This window comes from Cebidichthys violaceus, unplaced genomic scaffold (assembly GCF_023349555.1).
Source record: "Cebidichthys violaceus isolate CVI_PGR_0920_01 unplaced genomic scaffold, fCebVio1.0.p SCAF_17, whole genome shotgun sequence".
Taxonomy (NCBI): Eukaryota; Metazoa; Chordata; class Actinopteri; order Perciformes; family Stichaeidae; genus Cebidichthys; species Cebidichthys violaceus.
Window position 1 is genome coordinate 10,897,834 of NW_027176340.1, and position 17,709 is coordinate 10,915,542.

Here is a 17,709-nt window from a genome sequence, read left to right on the forward strand (position 1 = left end):
TTTAATGATCAGCATTCAGAAAAACGCTTCCTTATACTTGAGACTTGCTTGACAGACTTAAGACAAGTTGAAGTCAAGTGTCAAAAGACACAAGACCTTAACTGGCCTTGACATAAGAATGTTCAGCTCTTTGCAAGTATGCTCTCTACAGATAGCAGCTGAATCAACTGCAAATGGTTTATTGTGTAGGAACACAAGCCTTCCCTCGCTTTACTGGATGGATTTTCTACACACAGCATATGGCCAAGCTACCTTTGTGACTCTAAATGGTAAGGGAGGACAAGGTCAGGGACTTTTAAGTCATCCGTTATAGTAAATGCTCTCAGAGAGGCTGAAGGTGGGAGCGGCCTGTGCTCCTTCAAACACTGATATCACAGTGCTGGCTCCACCATATCTCTTTTACCCATCTGACTGAGCATCCAGTCCTCTTTAGAATAGCCACACAAAAGCAAAAGTCTGAGACACTGAGCCATAGTCCGCTGTCCCGGAGGACCCGCACTGGATTTAGCCACCTGTTAGGTCGAAGGAGGATTATCTGTACCTGATAAACTGCCCACAATTCTCCAAAAAGAAGAGGGAACAAAATTGAAACTAAGAGATTAATAGCAGAGTCTCTGCATCAGTTTTCCCCTGAATCCCCCCCTTTTTTTCTCGACCCAGCTAAATTCACACAAGTGCGGGGATTGTGATGTGAGAGTCTGGCGGCACACTTTGCCCCACTCATCATAAAACACTCTGTAGCAGTTACCTACCACTAGCCTTTATACTGCACTGTATTAATTCACAGTTTTTTGGCGACATTTTACAGAGAAAAATGGTGCATGCCCCACTCGTAGCCTTGAGATACATTTTTTATTCTGTGTTTTAATGAATGGGAGCAGAATGTGGAAAGGATGTTTAAATGGTCATGGCAATTGTGTTAAAAGCTACAAATATCAGCAGCTATAAATATGCATTGTTTTGCCTTGACGTTTTTATTTTACTTATTTGGCATTCAAGTGTGTGTGTGTGTGTGTGTGTGTGTGTGTGTGTGTGTGTGTGTGTGTGTGTGTGTGTATGTGTGTATAAGAAACCCATTATAGTACTTACCCAAAAGTAGCCTTGAGGTAAGGAGGTGCTCGCTGCAGAGAAGCCCAACAACGCACAGTGAACCGGATTGTGGAGGGCAGCTTCAAGCTACAAGAGACAAAATTAATATTGATTTAGTGTGTCATGGCTCAATACTGACATCTTAGTTTACCTTCTAAGAGACCACAAAACTGGCCCTGACTGCTCACTTTTCATTGGGTGGTTGCTGACCATAAAGTGCCTCAACTTTGCCACCCACAAGAACTTTGTCATTTTACATCAGGGTTGAAGGCTTTCCACCCACGTCAAAGCAGTAAATGTAAAGGTATGAAAACATTGGCTTGATGCATTGGCTGCTGATGCATTACATCTTATTAAAACTCATACATTTTCACAGAATATTCGAAATAGCCGTGGAGTCTTGTTAAGATTGTATCTTATAGGCTGTAGGTGAATAAGTAATTTGCTAAACATTTAAAAAAAAAAAAACAATGATAGCAACAAACGATAGCCCCCGATGTTCGTATTTTAACAGTGGTGGACTGTCAGGGCCAGCAAAGCCTTCTCTGCTGGCCTAAACAGAAATTTATAGCTATTTTATAATTTAATAATTTTTCATAAACACACTTCATGTATTATTATTTTTCCCATTAGCTTATTTTGTCATTGCACAGCTACTGTCTTCCTCATTTGCTCTGCTTCCAGCGCTGCAGCGCTGCTTCCAGTGCAGCTTGTTTTAAGGAGAACTTTTATCCAATCAGATTTCACCTCTATGTCTCTTAGTAAGAAGAGAGGCCCGAGGCCTGCTGGATAGCCTTTGAAGATTAAAGTTTATGGGGACGATATTGTTGATTGTCATAGTGTTCAACCAATCAGATCTTTAGTTTGACATGTTGGGCGTGTTCTTTGACGTGCCAGAGCATTCTAGGTAGCCTACAAGTACGACAGCATTTTATTTGCAACTGAGCGTCTTGGTGTTTGGAGCTGTTTGGAGCTATGATACACTAACCTGAGGTGGCTAACCAAGGCAGCAAAACGACACCATAACACGGCAGGACACTTACAAGCTACGGTGCTTTTGAAAACTTTTGGAGAGGCCCGAGTGGACCTACAACTCAACAAACACGTCCACAGGAGGACCTCTAGCTGGAACTGGACCACACTGATGTTCTGTACAACCGCGTCATTGAACTCTTTGTAAACAAAGAAAGGAGGATATACTTTGTCTTTAAGTGAACAGCAGCTTTGAACTGCTTTGTTTTTACATCTGCAGTAGCGTTACTACTGTGTTCATTTGGCTATGGTGTCGTTTTTATGATATGGTTAATATTTTTTTTTAATTATTTTTTATGATACGGTTAATATGTTAACCATATCTCTAATGTGAATAATATTTGAATGGCTCTTGCTCTTCAGTGTGCGGCGGAATACGTGTTTTAGCGCCGCAGTGTTGCTGGATTGATTTGTCATGCTTTGTTGTCATATAAATATATGTGACTGGTTCTTGTGAGTTTTTTCTTGTCATTATGTTAATTACATTGATTTGACTATATGCATTGTCCGTTAATGACGAATTATTATTATTTGCATTTTGGTGTTACTTTGAGTTGTACTTCTTTTAGTAACCGTACTGTTTGTTCACAAGAGGTCTGGAAGATGTAACTCGTGAACCAAGGCACTAGTCTATCTAATATCAATAAAAAGAGCCGATATCTTATTAAGAGGGAAAATAAATCTATATTCCTTAGACATATGGCAGATTTGTCCCCATGAAACGGAATGATGGGGGGTTGACATTTAAAGTGTAACGCCTGTGGCTGATGCATCAAACCCATCTGTGGTGAAAGCTGCTCTTCTAACCAGCGGTCCGTCCAGTAGAGAGTGATTATTATTTTGGTGTGTGACCGCTAAGGGTGGGCCATGTGACAGACGAAACTGCTTTGTTTTACGTTGTCGGGGTGTTGGGGGTTTGAGGGGGGGAGAGTGAAGAGAGGGTCAGCGATGAGCACCGTACGTCTTTAACCGTCAGCCTCCACGGCGGCAACCATCAATCATGGGTAATTTATAGCCTCTCCGGGCCCGGACCCTCCCCCTTTTCTCTCTCTTGTTGTGTGTGTTTGTAAACACTAAACAAAAAGAGGATGCTGGCCAGATCACTGCTCCCCCCATCTGCACCGCGAGGCTATTCCTCCACCCCCCCTGTCTGTCTGTCTGTCTCCATCTATTCATATTCTCTACGCAGATGTATGGCTCGTCCTCTCTATCAATCTCTCAGTCCCAATTTTCCATTTCTCATTTCCATCTTTCACTCTCTTTTTTTATATGCCGGCTCTTTTTTCTCTGTCTGTGTCTTTTTTTTCTCCCTCTCCCCTTCTGCCAGCCCTCCATCAAGTGCAGTGAAATGTTTTTTTGATAGGTAATTAAGTGGCAGCCATAATAGTGTCCATATGGAGGCCCTGTGGTTAAGAGAGAGAGAGAGTGGCGATGGACCAGAGGGGCCGCAGCACTATAACGGACGATGCCGGTAGTTTAATGGTGGTTGGATTTTTATCAGTCACCTGAGACTGGCGAGCATTGTAGACCAATCTTTTTGGACCTAGATTGCTTTATATGTTAGCACTCTGTCTGTCTCTCAGTCTGGCAGTGCTAGTGGGATCTATCCACTCCATCAGAACAGTCCCATCGCAACATTATATTCAGGTATTCAAAGGCAGGAATGTGCATTGATGTGTAAATGAAGAGGATTGTTCCTTAATGAGATATTTACCATTTGAAAAATGTTATGTGGGTATAAGAGGAAATATCATTTTGAGCTATTTGCAAAGGACAGCCTATTATTCAAAAGAAATATGTTAAACAGCACTCTTCCTTCCGCATAGGACAATCATCTAAATACACACAATCCCACAATAATTAGAATGAAACATATTGTCCATATTATCAATTTGGAATGAAACATTTCGACTGTTACATGAAGCAACATTTTTATGTGAGAATGGCTCGATGTGCCCAATACTACCAAGGCGAGGATGGATTGTTTTCCTACTAAAGTGTAGACAGTGACTGTGATCAATACAGTAAACCACTGGTCCACTTATTGGACTCCTTTTAACAGCCAGCGCAAAGAGACCGGGTGAGCATAACAGTGAAGCCCGTATGGATAATTTGCACCTGTGATTGTAGAAATCGTTTCAACGGGCACAAAAGGAAATGTTGTCTTCAGCAAAGACCATCTCGCTGGCGATCCAAATGCTAATATGGTATCACTGTTACGCCATTTAAAAATCAATGAGATCCAAGCTTTCTTGAAGTCAATCGCCAGTCCTCTTCATAGCACTCACTCTGTGTGTGTGTGTGTGTGTGTGTGTGTGTGTGTGTGTGTGTGTGTGTGTGTGTGTGTGTGCGTGTGTGTGTGTGTGTGTAGTGGGAAGTTGAGAAGCTGAGGCTATTCCCAGGTGTTGAGGCAGGATGAGGGAGGAAGGTGAGCCTGTAAGCCGGCTGATGAAGGTATGATGGAGGACTTCGGGGAGCATGGGTAGGAAAAGGGAGGAAATGGGCAGGTGAGCTAATTAAAGCGAGATTTGTTGATGTGATGAGAGGGCGGCCTCCCAGCTGCCGGTTACCAATGACCCAATGGTCGACAGAGAGTCCGCCCCACCCATTACACCAAGAGGGCGCCAGCCCATATGCTGGTTCCAGGTGGCAATGGTTAGCAGAGGAGCATCCATTTGCTTTCCAGGAAGATAAATGTAAAATGTGTGTAATTACACCAATTCCTGCAGGACAGAATGGATGTATCATTTATTCTGACTGTCTTTTATCTACTGTGAACATTTTCTGCCAAGTTACGCACCCACAGCTCATGGCTCTGTACGTCGACAAATAAGAGAAGAGGTGGTTATTGGTAGTGGTCTAATATGACAGGGAACGGTTTTAATGATTCATGCTTTTGGTTGTCAGAGTGTCTGAGCGGTGTCCCCTAGGTAAGGGTGACTTCCCCAAATCCAATTAATGTTGTTTTACTTCCGAAGGCTACTCAGGTGCCCTGATTTTTCTTACAGCAACATTCCTCTGCAAGCACTGTGAAATCTGCTCTCGAACATGTGGGGGATTTACCACACATCCGATATGTGACAACTGCTATCCAAAGAGGATCCATGCATCATATCCACCTGGGGCCCCATAATGTTATCAATGACAAGGCACACTGCGGCCAGCATTGCATTGTCTGGCCTCCGCCATGCTTATGTAATGGATTCTCTTTATTGGAAAGAGTTCTCTATACAGTCACTTATGAGATACTGCATTAAGCAAAACTCCTGAGCCCACATTTCTGCACTGTTCAGAAGAAAAAAATGAGTTCGCAAATACTATATATTGCACTGTACAGCCTGCTGAAAATCAAATAAAAAATATCATCTCCGTAAAAACGGCATGCGTATGGAGAAGTGGGTGCTGTATATTAGACCCAGGGAAAGGAAATATGGCTGCAATTTTTATTTTTTTTCTAATTCCATAGTCACAGTGCCTTCCCCCAATTCCACATACCAACAATCTTTTACACGCACTAACAAGCACTAATAGAAAACTTCCACTGTTTATTAACTGGTAATTGACTGGTGCTGGCGCTCCCTCCCCACTGCAACCCCACTGCCTAAGGCAACGGGCAGGACTGCCACAGAGTGAATTGCCAGTCAACCTGAAATTACTTACATCCAGAGCACTGCTACAGGTAATGCACACTAAACAAGCTCCTAACATGAGAGAATCTGTAAAGTTGCTGCTCGGGTTATCAAAAATGAAAGCTCTGATGGAGAGCGGCATCTCTTCATTGATTTCATCATGGAATATAAAATGATGCTGAGTTTTTTTACCATATTTTGTCTATTTTGACCTTTTCTGTCAACATAAGTTGTGCTTCTCTAACAGCATGTCTTCTGCGGATGCTCCAAATCTATCATAAGCTAAAACGTGTTCTGCAGCTGGCCCTAATTTAGTAACTGATTAATGACTATGACAAACTGCTAATACTCTATATCCATAACATGCATTTGGATGATACTCTTAGGCATAGAAAGAAGAAAGTAATCCAACTTTCCGACTTTGATTTCTTACAGATTTTTTTCTTGTGCTAGAAATTGAAGAGGTGAGCAAACAAAAAAACAATAGTAAAACTGATTTTTACACAGTTTAAAAAACAAACAAAAATAAAGAATGGAATATGTTGTCAAGAAAAATCAGTACAACTGGAAAAACAAACAAAAGATCTGCGGAAACACAAAAACAGATGGTGAGATCTGGAAGAACAAAAGCGACTGTTACTGTCACTGAGGATGACCGGAGAGACACAAAAATCTGTATGCCTGGTGAAAACATACAACAACTGTCCAAGTCAAATTGCCAGGGTCACACGGTCAGTACACCTGATTCTGAAAAAAAAAGATGAGCACCATACAAATTTGACCTTAATTTCAGACTACACTATGTTTCACTCCCACTTCTTTCCTGACAGCAGATGGTTAATGGTCCTCTAAAAGTACAAGGTAAATTTACATGACTGTGGTATCGTCTGATATCCCTCCATCCAATCGAAAAGGTTGGGAACCGCTTCTCTGTAATAAGTCATAAATTCGAATTTCGGAAACTTGCATCATCCTTTCATTGGCAGGTGCAGTGTTGCATAAAGGTAATTTATGATAACCATCAAAGATTAAGCATTCAATTGTGGGCTTCTAGTGAAAAAGTACTGAACATGTTCATGTAACAACTGCCTCTTCGCTGAAAAGGAAAAAGAAAAATAGATCACATGGCACATCATCAAGATATATACACTCAGTTGCCTATTAGATACACCTAGCTCAACTAATTCAATCCAATACAATCGTCCTGCAATAAGTCCTGCGTTTATAAGAGTCATTGATTCAGGTCATTTGGGAGGCGACAGTTTGTGTTACTGTTGTGTTGTGTTACACTGAAAAGTGTTACTATCATATATCAGTGAGGGAAGGCTGAATATCAAAAACCCATCTCTGTATAATTCAGTACAGTACAATAGCACCACAAACTGCCTCCTCCAAAATGACCATACAGCTACCAGCTGAGTATATATACATTGTACAGTACATGCCACATAAGTTGTTATACACACACACACAGACACACACACACACACACATTGTTTGTGGACACACTCTCATGACACAACCATACGGGGACCGCAAAACACTATTTGCTCATTATCTGTTTTCCAATACATCGTGCTCTCATAATGAAGCTAATACAAAAGGACAACAGGATCAAAGTTGGAACTTGCTTTTCATGTTATAATTTCATGAGCTTAATGTCGCCCTGCGATTTAAAATTTCACCAGCATCTACGAGCGAAGATCAAAGGGCCAACCACCTGCTGTGCTCGCAGGCCTGCGTTACATTCGGAATATTCAAAGTCATTTGAACACAATAAGATTAAACCATCTGCACGAGAGGGCTGAGTAGTCTGATTTTTAACTCTTGATGGGCCCGTATTAGGTGCTTTAGAGGAGGTTGGCACTCGAGGAAAAACCATCTGGCTATCAGCTTATTATTAAAACTGGCTCAGGACATTTGCCTCAATTTAATAACCACTGTCTGTACAGTAACGATTCCCTGTCTCCCCTGGCTGTGCCACAGATCATATCAGCAATAAGTGGAATGAAGTTGGAGAACGGTTTTGCATATCGCTGCTCAGAGCCACTGCCTGACATTGGTAGGACATCACAAACTCATATTCATGACTCGACTGAGATTTTCTTCCTTTGTGTCCTTCACCGCTCCTAGCTGAGCGATTGCAACACGGCCAACAAATGTGATGCAAATTCGCTGTGTCGCTATGCTCCCCTTCTTCCCACACACACACACACACACACATACAGATCCACACACTCCTGCTGACTCCTGCGGCCATGGCAGTTCCAACTCTGGATGAAAGCCATGTGCTGCCCCTGCATTAATGGGTTCAAAAGAGGACTACAGGCCAAAACTTCTGTGCATAGTCAATCACTTCCTCCATCTTCACTTCCCCTCTGACAGAGACGGGAGATATCCGCACAGGGCCCAGGCAAGCTCTGGATGAGCAGTCTTTACCCACCTTAAAGACAGAAACTGACAAAACTGTTTGTCAACAAAGGGGTACTAGATGAAACCCCGGGCACAAGAGTGGACGAGGCTTTCTATAGTCCTTTATCAGATGGCAGGAAACGCAGAACAAAGGGAGTAGTGGCGCCAGCTCAGTCCTTGCCATGTGGCGTTTACAGCTACTTTTGCCAAGGAAGCTCTGCACATCAAGGAGCACCTCCCGAATTTCAATCTGCCCTCTACAATCCTTGGATCCTAATTCTGTGGTGGCCTGTTTGGCCTGACATGAGACAAACACAAATCACAAGTGTTTCTCAAAACAGGAATCTGATTGTTCAACCACCGCACTTCAGGCCCATTGTTTCAAGCCTGTATTGTGATATTCTAAAGCAATCTATCTTTTCTAGCCATGATATTACAACCAACAAAGATGAAAGAGCAAAGATGAGGTCAACTCATTAGTTAAAACTTTCTACACGTTAACACTTTCTAAATCACATAAAAGTCCCTATTTGCACCTACTTTCAAAGAGAGCAGAGGGTAAAGACAACATGTCATTACATATCTTATTAACTCTGGCCAACACAATAAATGAAGCAGCATCCAGAGTGGTAGTTGTGCACGTCTTGAAAGCAAGTAGCAGGAAGACTAATTAGCAGAGCAGAGAATAAGGAGAGAGCATAGCACTGCAGCAGACAGGATTTGTTTGCCACAATAGAAAATCAAAGAGGAGAGAGAGCCTTCTCCCCTTTTCCTTTGGAATTGATGCAGTTTTTGCCTCTCCACATTGACGTAAAGAGGAAGAATGTGACTGAATTAGCACATTTAGCAGAACTGCAGGATTTCCCTTCTGGGTACATAATTTGTTCCTGCATGCTATCTTGACAAGTACAGAGTGAGCAGAAACTCGGGGCCAGAGAAGGAGGGCTCTACTCTGAGGCATTGCTAGAGTGTCTTTGATTCCCTGTAATTAGAACGTTAACTGTCACTGCAACAGATCAGGCCCTTTGCAAATAACCTCAATGTCAAGCGGTGGGTGTGTCTCCCCATTCCACGTCCATACAGACACCGCACTGCCCTCTGTTGGCAAGGAGAGTCATGAAGGGGAAAGGAAATGCATAGCATGGAAGCAAGACTTGCGGTGCGAGCAAGTGGCAACTACATAGTTGCCATGTAAATTATAGCAAGGCGACTGAACTAACATGCAGTAAATCAACCTCTTTAGTGCACCTTAACTGTGAAAATCAGACTGAGCAGTTAAATTAAAACCCCACCTTGATCCTGTCATTACGTTGGCAAATTAAAAATCCCAAATCTTTTTCACCGTCCCTGTTCCAGCTGTTTAATAAATTAATTAAGAGCTCGGGTACCCGGGATGCAATGATGACATGACTACATTAGCATGCTGATGCTAACACAGTCTCTCTGGGATTTGTTTCAATGCACCTCATTGAAACCTCACCTCATTTCAATACACACAGCGGCAATGTTGCTGCCGAGCACAATAGGTCTTGCTGTCCTGGCCGATAAGTGTTGGGGAGAAGAAGGCTGTACTGTTGACATCCATTCATGATACAACTGATACAGTATATGCTCTCATGTTATTGGTTACTTCATCTTAGACGTTTTTTGGAACACTAGAAACTCTAGTATCCTACACTATTAGAGACAAATCTGGTCAAATTGTACCTAATAATTAATCTAATAAACTTGGAATACTTTGTATTTTTATGTGAATTTTCTTTTCTTTACATTTATTTTACAGGCGCTTATGAAAATGATGAAATGCACACCTCCATTTAGCCACCTCCATTTAATAATAACAGCACGTCAGTCAAGATTTACACCAGGAGTACCCACCCACCACAACTACATTTCTGCCTCTGTGGCTTTTGCATCGCTGTTTGCTGCTGACATGGGACTTATCGCAAACGGAGGCAGCAGAGCCAGCAGTTTCAAGCTTTTGGCTTGAAAGTGCCTTATAACCATTACTAGAGTTTAATAAAGTTGACTTCTGATGCTGCCTAGCCTGGGTAGAGTGGAGAGATCCAGATCTGCAAAGGAGAAAGCCTGCCCTCTGTACACTCCTGGTACATTAGTTAAGAGGTCGGAAACTGTCACAACTCTCTCTGAGTTGTTCTCTGCAAATGCCAAAGTTTGACTTCTGCCCTGACCTCAGCAAGAGGTGCTCTTTGATCGGGAGTGTTAAGCAGTCAGAGCTTGTGGGCTGTCACTTTCCCCCGTATTTGTGACAGTGACAAGGCTGGTGTGTCTGGAGGTGGGTTTCAGCTGAGCCGAGCCACGCTGACCAGGAGGGCCAGGCCGCATCAACACGCATCATCCGGCGTCACGCAGAGAAATTGACACTTGGTCCTGCATTTAAATATTCTGCATGCTGAAAGCTTGGCATCCCCCTTTCAAGCAGCGGTCAGATTTTTTTGTGTGTGGAGAGAACTGTGGTACACGTTTACAGAGAGTGGCTCCAAAATGTACAGCACGATTTGAGTTAAGTGCAGGTCTCAGTGCATTTCAACAAACACACTTCATCAAATAAAAATCGATCGGGAGATGTGTTATACTGAATTCCTTAGCATCTCCGCAGAGTGAACCTTGCAGGAAGCCATCGGAGCAGTTTTACAGAGAGAAAAAAGTATGTTAGTATCTATGAATTTAATATTGCAGAGCGCACCTGTTGATTTTGGTAGTAGCGGCCACATTAGGCTCTGCCACATGTCCTGAAAACATCAGCTTAATGCTTGATATTAGGTGAGCATCTTTCACATTAAAATGTAATCTCACTATGAAATGGAAATCAAACATCATGCAGAAACTCACGTCCAGTGCTGAAACACTCGTGACTTTGTGGGTTTAAAGTGAAGGTAGAAAACACATTAAGCAGCTGATGGGTATCCACTGACGGCATACTGGCAAGATGACTTGTGAAAATGATCATGAAGCCAAAACGGCTAAATAGAGAAATAAAGCATGGCCCAGTCAGCGTTGTTGGTCATCATCATGATTCATTTGACCCTGATAATCACAGAAAAGCCTGCAAACTGTACATCCGCCTACATTCCTAACAAGTAATACATAAGGAAAAAGAGAACCGATCTAGATGAGGCTCAGGTCTGAAATAAAACGATTTGCTCAAGCACAGGTGCATCCCGCTGTTTTGTGTTTTTCTGTTTGCAAGAAGGATATTGCTGCAGTGTTAGAAATGGAGGTGCTACGCGAGGCTAGAAGGAGCTTTTAATCCATGCTGTGGCATCCATTCTCTGCAAATCAGAGAGGTGGCTGATATCTGCTTCTCTGTAAAGGCAGCGAACAACCTTCAAGAAAAACAAAGAGAGAAGCATTGCAGGAGGTGTCAATGCGATGACTTTACGTTAAAGAAATTCAAATTTAAAAAACAGGCTAGAAGGGGGAGAGGAAATAAATCACCAGGAAGGCATTGCAGCAGGGAAAGGCCACCTCTTCACACTGTGCTCTTTTTTAATCTATATTTCATAACATAGTATGCTGTGTGCTACAGTGCATACACACACACAAAAACACACACAGCCTTCACACTCAGTTGTTTCCTTCATCTTGACTGTAAGAGCCATTGAGTCATTCACCAGACAATGCGATGCACAAAGTGTACTTCGCCACTCAACAAACTCATTTTCTGTACTTACAGTCGCTTTCATGTGGCTAGCTGTATGCACAGTGCTGCTCTCTTGTCACTCCATCAGCGAGGGTGAAGATGGATGACACAGCGAGCGAGAGGTACATGCACCACATGCCCCGAAAGCACCGGCTAGTCCAAGTAAATAAGCGCAGGCACCATTGACCCAGTACAGTGTGATTTCACCAGATGACAAAGACAGAAATGATGACCAATAACATGTTTGATGGGTTTTGAAGACTGAATTACAAAAAAAAGAAAAAGAAAAAGAAAAAAAAATACATGCATAAATACAAAATTAATAATAATGGTGATCTGTGTGATCTATGTAAACTAGTGGAGTGTATAACTAGTGAGATGTAACCAAGCTTTTAGCGGTTTCCTGAGATGAGACACAGAAGCTAATCCTCTCAGAAAAAGAGAAAGGAAGCTAACCCTGATGCAGCCCGAACCCTTTCCCAGTTTGTCATAACGCACTTCAAAGCATATATGATGAAATCCCCCAAGGTATTATAAGAGCTCTGGCATAGCAGCCCTCCTCAACCCTGTTCTTGCCTAATGCCTCATAAACGGAGTTTGGAAACATGCCCGTTTACTATTTTGAAAGTCTTTGTAGCCTTGGATCTTTAGGAACCTTTCAGAGTTGCAGAGGGAGAGGTGTATTCCTGCTGGAGGAGATCATTATGAGGCCGAGGGATTCCTGTCTCCTCGCCATAAAATATTGCACACACAGTATGCACATGTGGCTCTTTGAGAATGTTTAGATCAGGACAGGAACCGGGCATTGATCTTCTTCAAAGCTCTGTTGAATGAGTGCTTATAATGAAATACAGTGCGCAAGAAAATATGTGTCCTAGATAGAGACAGGCACATAATTTAAGCCATTCAGTTCCATTCAGTGACGCCACCCAATGCCACTTGTTATACAGCTTGCTGAGCCGTCTGATGATTTGGTTTCATAAATGCATCTGTTATAGGTCCTCACACTGACACAGCCTGCAGAACAGAACTGAAATAAACAGCTGGTTCATAGAGTCAAACAGGGCAGTGAGGGAAACGGCTGAGTTCTAGATACAGCGTAAAAAAACAAAACGCCTCTGTTAACGCTTGTAGTGCAAGAAATTGAATATTCCGAGATATGGCTGCTACTTCTGGGACAGTGAGTAGGAAGGTCTGCAAACTATTATGTTCATTGTTTCGGTATCTTTATTTAGTCTATCAAATGTCAGAGAATAATGAAAAATGAACGTTGCAGATTACCAGAGCTCAAGGTGACATCTTTACATTGCGTGTTTTGTCCTACCTGTAGCCCAAAACTATCTACTAAGATGAAAAAAAGATCGAAGCTATAGCTACAGTACTTATTTGCTGTTGATTGTCTAATTGATAAACCTGACCTATACTGTTTCAGCACTGGTCTGTTTTGCCGCGGTGATGTATGTTAGCATCATATCAGCACACTTAGGAACAAGACTGCAAATGTCAGGAATGTCTAAATATGATTTCACATTTCTGTATAACATTTGTGTCAAAGATTTAGTCAAATTCTGATCTATCGATCTATAACAATTACAGGCATCAGTCCTGTTAAAATCAATATCATGCACCGATATGCTACTCATGCAAGAATATGCTTTTAATTCTTTCATTTAACAGCTGACTCTCTTGGTTTAGCGGTTACCTTTTCTGCTGGAGCGTCTCCTAATAATCTCTTAACCCACCTACATCACACTCTCCCTTTGGGCCGCTCCGTTTCATCTCTTAAAATGGCAGAGAGGGCAATGAAACGGAGCGCGCATAGATTGTACAACAGGGACCATCAGAATGTGGTTTGTCTATTATCAAAGACAGCGTCTGGTTCTGTGTGTGTGTGTGTGTGTGTGTGTGTGTGTGTGTGTGTGTGTGTGTGTGTGTGTGTGTGTGTGTGAGAGAGAGAGAGAGATAGAGCGAGAGGGGAAGAGAAAGACAAGGAGAAAATGAAAGAGATAAATTGAGAGGAGGCCGTCTGCCCCCGCTGTTCTCACTCAGCAGACTAGTGATAAGGTTTATCTCTGGTGCCTAACGAGTTCGCCCAGTAGCCCTCTCCAGCTCCCACCGAGTGGACCGGCTTGCGCAGAGCTGCACACGGCCAGCAGTAGGTTGACATCCCTGAGGTGACCTGTGCACGTTGTTCATACTACGCTGCTTTGGAACTTTATTTTCTGTCGGAAATCGCTTCGGCCCCTTCGGCCACATCTCTTTTAATCTCGGATTTCTTTTTTCTTTTTTTTTCGCCTCCTTTTCTTCATCCTTTCTACTCACTGTAACTCAGACTGCCAAGAGAAGCTGCAAGAGCTGGAGAAAGAGATGCTGCGGAGCTTTGGCACAGAGAGGCGTGTGTTTCCCAGAGGCAGTGGCTGAGGCAAAGATGGAGACACAGAGAGGGAGAGGGGGGGGCTGCTGCTGAGTTAAGCCCCTAATCACAGTCTGCTCTGCATGAAGGACTTAAAGTCACTCCATTTAATGCTACCTACTCTTTAGTCAAAAAAAAAAGTAAAAGAAATACTACTGCTTACCTCTTCAGCTTTCTGATACCCAGGCCCCGTTCCTATCACAAACCCATTCACAGAGGTGAACAGCCAAACATATACAGAGAAACATGCAGCTCGAGCACATGCGTTGCAAAACTTAAATGACCACATACTTGCTGACACAGCAATGCAAGCATGAATGTTTAGCTTTTATCTAACTTTAGCCTTATAATAACATGAGCGACCAGCGCAGGTCTTTACAGCAACGACTGATGTGAAAACATACATGTTCAGTTCGACAGCCGTCAGAAAATAACGCTGCGTGAAACTGTTTCACGGCAAACCACATTGCGGGACGGATGCGGCTGTCATGCCGTGCACCAGCGTTGCTCAGGTGCTTCATTTGTTTGCGCGAGGAGAGGGGAGTATGAGCAGATCCTCAAGAGACTGCAGGGTCCCACTGGCTCAAAATACATTAATTGACTTGGCGCCGCTTCCAGCCAGGTGTAACACACTTTGGCAGAGCACTGCGGAATGCCAGCGAGATCTTTTGGGAAATTCCCCCCCCACCCTACCATGTCGAAGCTACATTTTCCGCACTTCCAGCTGCCGTTTCACCTCACCTTCCTATCTCGTCCGCTTGGCCAGTAGACTACGGGTTGGCGTGCGGGTCTTAATCTAATGTTGGAACATTGATTTATGCTTGGGTGTCCCGCAGCCATTAAGATAATTGCATGATCACTTTATAACATCCTCCCCCCAGTGGCCATGGTAATTTGGCTCCCCCCCACCACCCACCTTGCTCAGTGAGACCCATAACCACATTATAGCGCAAGGAAATGTGGTCGGGAATATCATCTTTCAGCCCTTGCAAATTGATTTTATACCATTCCCACTGACTTCGAAACCCCTTTTAGTCTATCTCTCACCTGTGCTGACCATTTGATCTATTGGAGGCTTCTAGGTCTTAACAGCTTGTATTGATCGAAATCCTTCAGCCAGCATCTTAGGGGATGCTCTGGTGTCACCTTGTAATTCCAACAGTCTAGGTGTTTTTGAGTGAGATCATCTCTGAGACAATGTATTTTTAGCTGTTAGGGCAAGACAAGTGGGCTTTGATTGCTTTCAATGGGAAATGGCTGTGTTAAATGAAACGATGATCTCTTGCAACAAAATCTTTATTAAAATAAAGATCCCACCGCCGCCATGGACTAATGACTGCTTGAGAGGAGAATTTAGCGTCAGTGAAAGTCAAACTGTGTTGACGGATTGAGCCACTTTGCTTCTTGAGTAGAATTGCTCAGCTCTGCTCAGAAAGATGCAGCGATACAACAGTAAGATGATCCATGATACAAGTCATCTATTCCATCGTATTTTCTTATGTACTTCATTATTAATTATTAATAATAGTATCTGCGTTTTATTGTGGGCATCCAATTAAATTAAACTGATAACAGCCAGAGTGTAAAAAAGTAAAATTCCTTTCTATGGTATTATGCTAAGTGCTTCACTACATCATCACTCATCATAGAGTTTGTTCATATTTTTATATAATTTATTTTTGCTTATTTGTTTGCATTAAAATACTTAATTTTTTTATTTAATTTCTTATTTGACTATATGACCAGAAAGAGTTGGACACTATGACAATACGTACAAAGGTTGCAATACCATTTACACCAAGGCTGTAATACATTTACAGGATTTTTGCATAGTGTGATAAAATACCTTTCTTTGTCAGGTATTTAATTTATTCCTTTTTGTTTAATATAGCAGTGGTTTCTCTGCTGAATTTAAAATAATGTGTGCATATATATACATACTGTGTGTATATATATATATATATATATATATATATATATATATATATATATATATATACACTGAGGTCCAGGAACAGTCTTCCAGTGTTTACTGTCATATGGACTATATAGCTGAGCTGCATTGACACTGCTTATTTATTTACCTTTCTCTCCAGTGACTTTGTAGAAAAGACAGGCATGTGACAGGCCAGCAGCGGACACGAAAATGGGGACATGGTCTTCCCTTCGTCCTGTCCACATAACCAGCCCAGTGAATTCTCCTCCCCTGAAAAAGAAAAAAAGAGAGACTTTTTTTTAAATTTCTACTGTGCTGCTAACTTTTTTTTTTGTTTGACATCCTGCATCTGACCTCACAGTGAGACATCGCCTCCTTCCAGCTATGTCAACACCACGCAAAATCATCAGTAAGACATTTTGCTACCACAGGTATGTAATGTATAAATGGTGTTATCAGCATGTGAATGTTCTAATCAGCCAGAGGCTTATTCCCTGTTGTAGGAGGCGAGGCTGGATACTGCCAACACCGGGCCTCAACAGTGATTAAACCTGCACTTAATCAACAGTGAGAGTCAGTCCCAGCAGAAAAAATGCAACTGCTGGATTTGAGTTATAATAATGGATTTGCCTGGCGTATGCGCCATCGCCCTGCCGCCCTCATAGCTCTGAGCCTTACAACAGGTGTGCCTCTGACAAGGTGCCGGGCAAATCAGCCAAAGTACTCCCATTATAAAATTTTGCAATCATAAATTTCAATTTACGGGAACTAAATTCTGCATGAAATTTAACAGCTTGCTAAAATTTGCTTCCCTGGGTTGTTACCATACGTTAACTTGGAACAAGCTACACTTTATATCTGTTGTCTGCCTCCGAGGTACGGCCACAGATGCATCGGACTCATTTGCAGAAGTAAGAAGTGGAGTTTGTTTGATGAGAATATTGTTTGCTCACTCTCCTTGTGGTAAACTAGTAAGGGGAGCGCCACAGGGCCAAATATAGATGAGCTTGCACCGACGGCACCAAGGTTGTAAAAAAAAAAATTGTATTTCTCTGTTTTGGCCACACTGACACAGCTCTTGTTAGGCCAAACTTCACTGATGTTTAAACTGGAATGACTGACACTACCTTCTTTTCTGATTATGTACTCGCCCTTATAAGAACAATGAAGTGAAATCAAAAATGTGTACCTTACTCGTTTCAGAATTGCCACTGACATTCCTGAACAAACATAAATGTGACATCACTCTTGACAGTTTGCAAACAGGAATTACAGTGGAGTGAAATCCATTCAAAGCTTGAGTACATCTCAATGAAAGACAAAACTTATTTATACAAAAGGCGAACATCAAGGACAGGAATGAGCAGCATTGGGTATATGTGGGTTAGACGTTTTCATATGTCAAAGACGAATCAAATTCTATGACTGTTTTCTCTTGGATTTTTCATTGTTCCAATCTTTTTTTAAATAGAGTTTCATCCCTTCTAATCTAAACAATGGATACCTCAAAACATCTGTGATTCAAACAGAAACT

The 17,709-nt window shown here is 42.2% G+C and overlaps 1 protein-coding gene across 3 annotated transcripts in view; it reads right to left on the bottom strand.

Annotated features, from left to right (window-relative positions):
- arhgef10la (Rho guanine nucleotide exchange factor (GEF) 10-like a) overlaps window positions 1–17,709 on the bottom strand; it is a 148,443-nt gene that overhangs the window by 35,209 nt on the left and 95,525 nt on the right. For all 3 annotated transcript variants that reach the window (XM_068712574.1, XM_068712576.1, XM_068712573.1), the window contains 2 exons: window positions 16,324–16,445; window positions 1,090–1,176 (listed from right to left, as the gene is read on the bottom strand). In XM_068712574.1, the coding sequence (XP_068568675.1) occupies window positions 1,090–1,176; window positions 16,324–16,445 (209 nt within the window). The remainder of the gene's footprint in view (window positions 1–1,089; window positions 1,177–16,323; window positions 16,446–17,709) is intronic.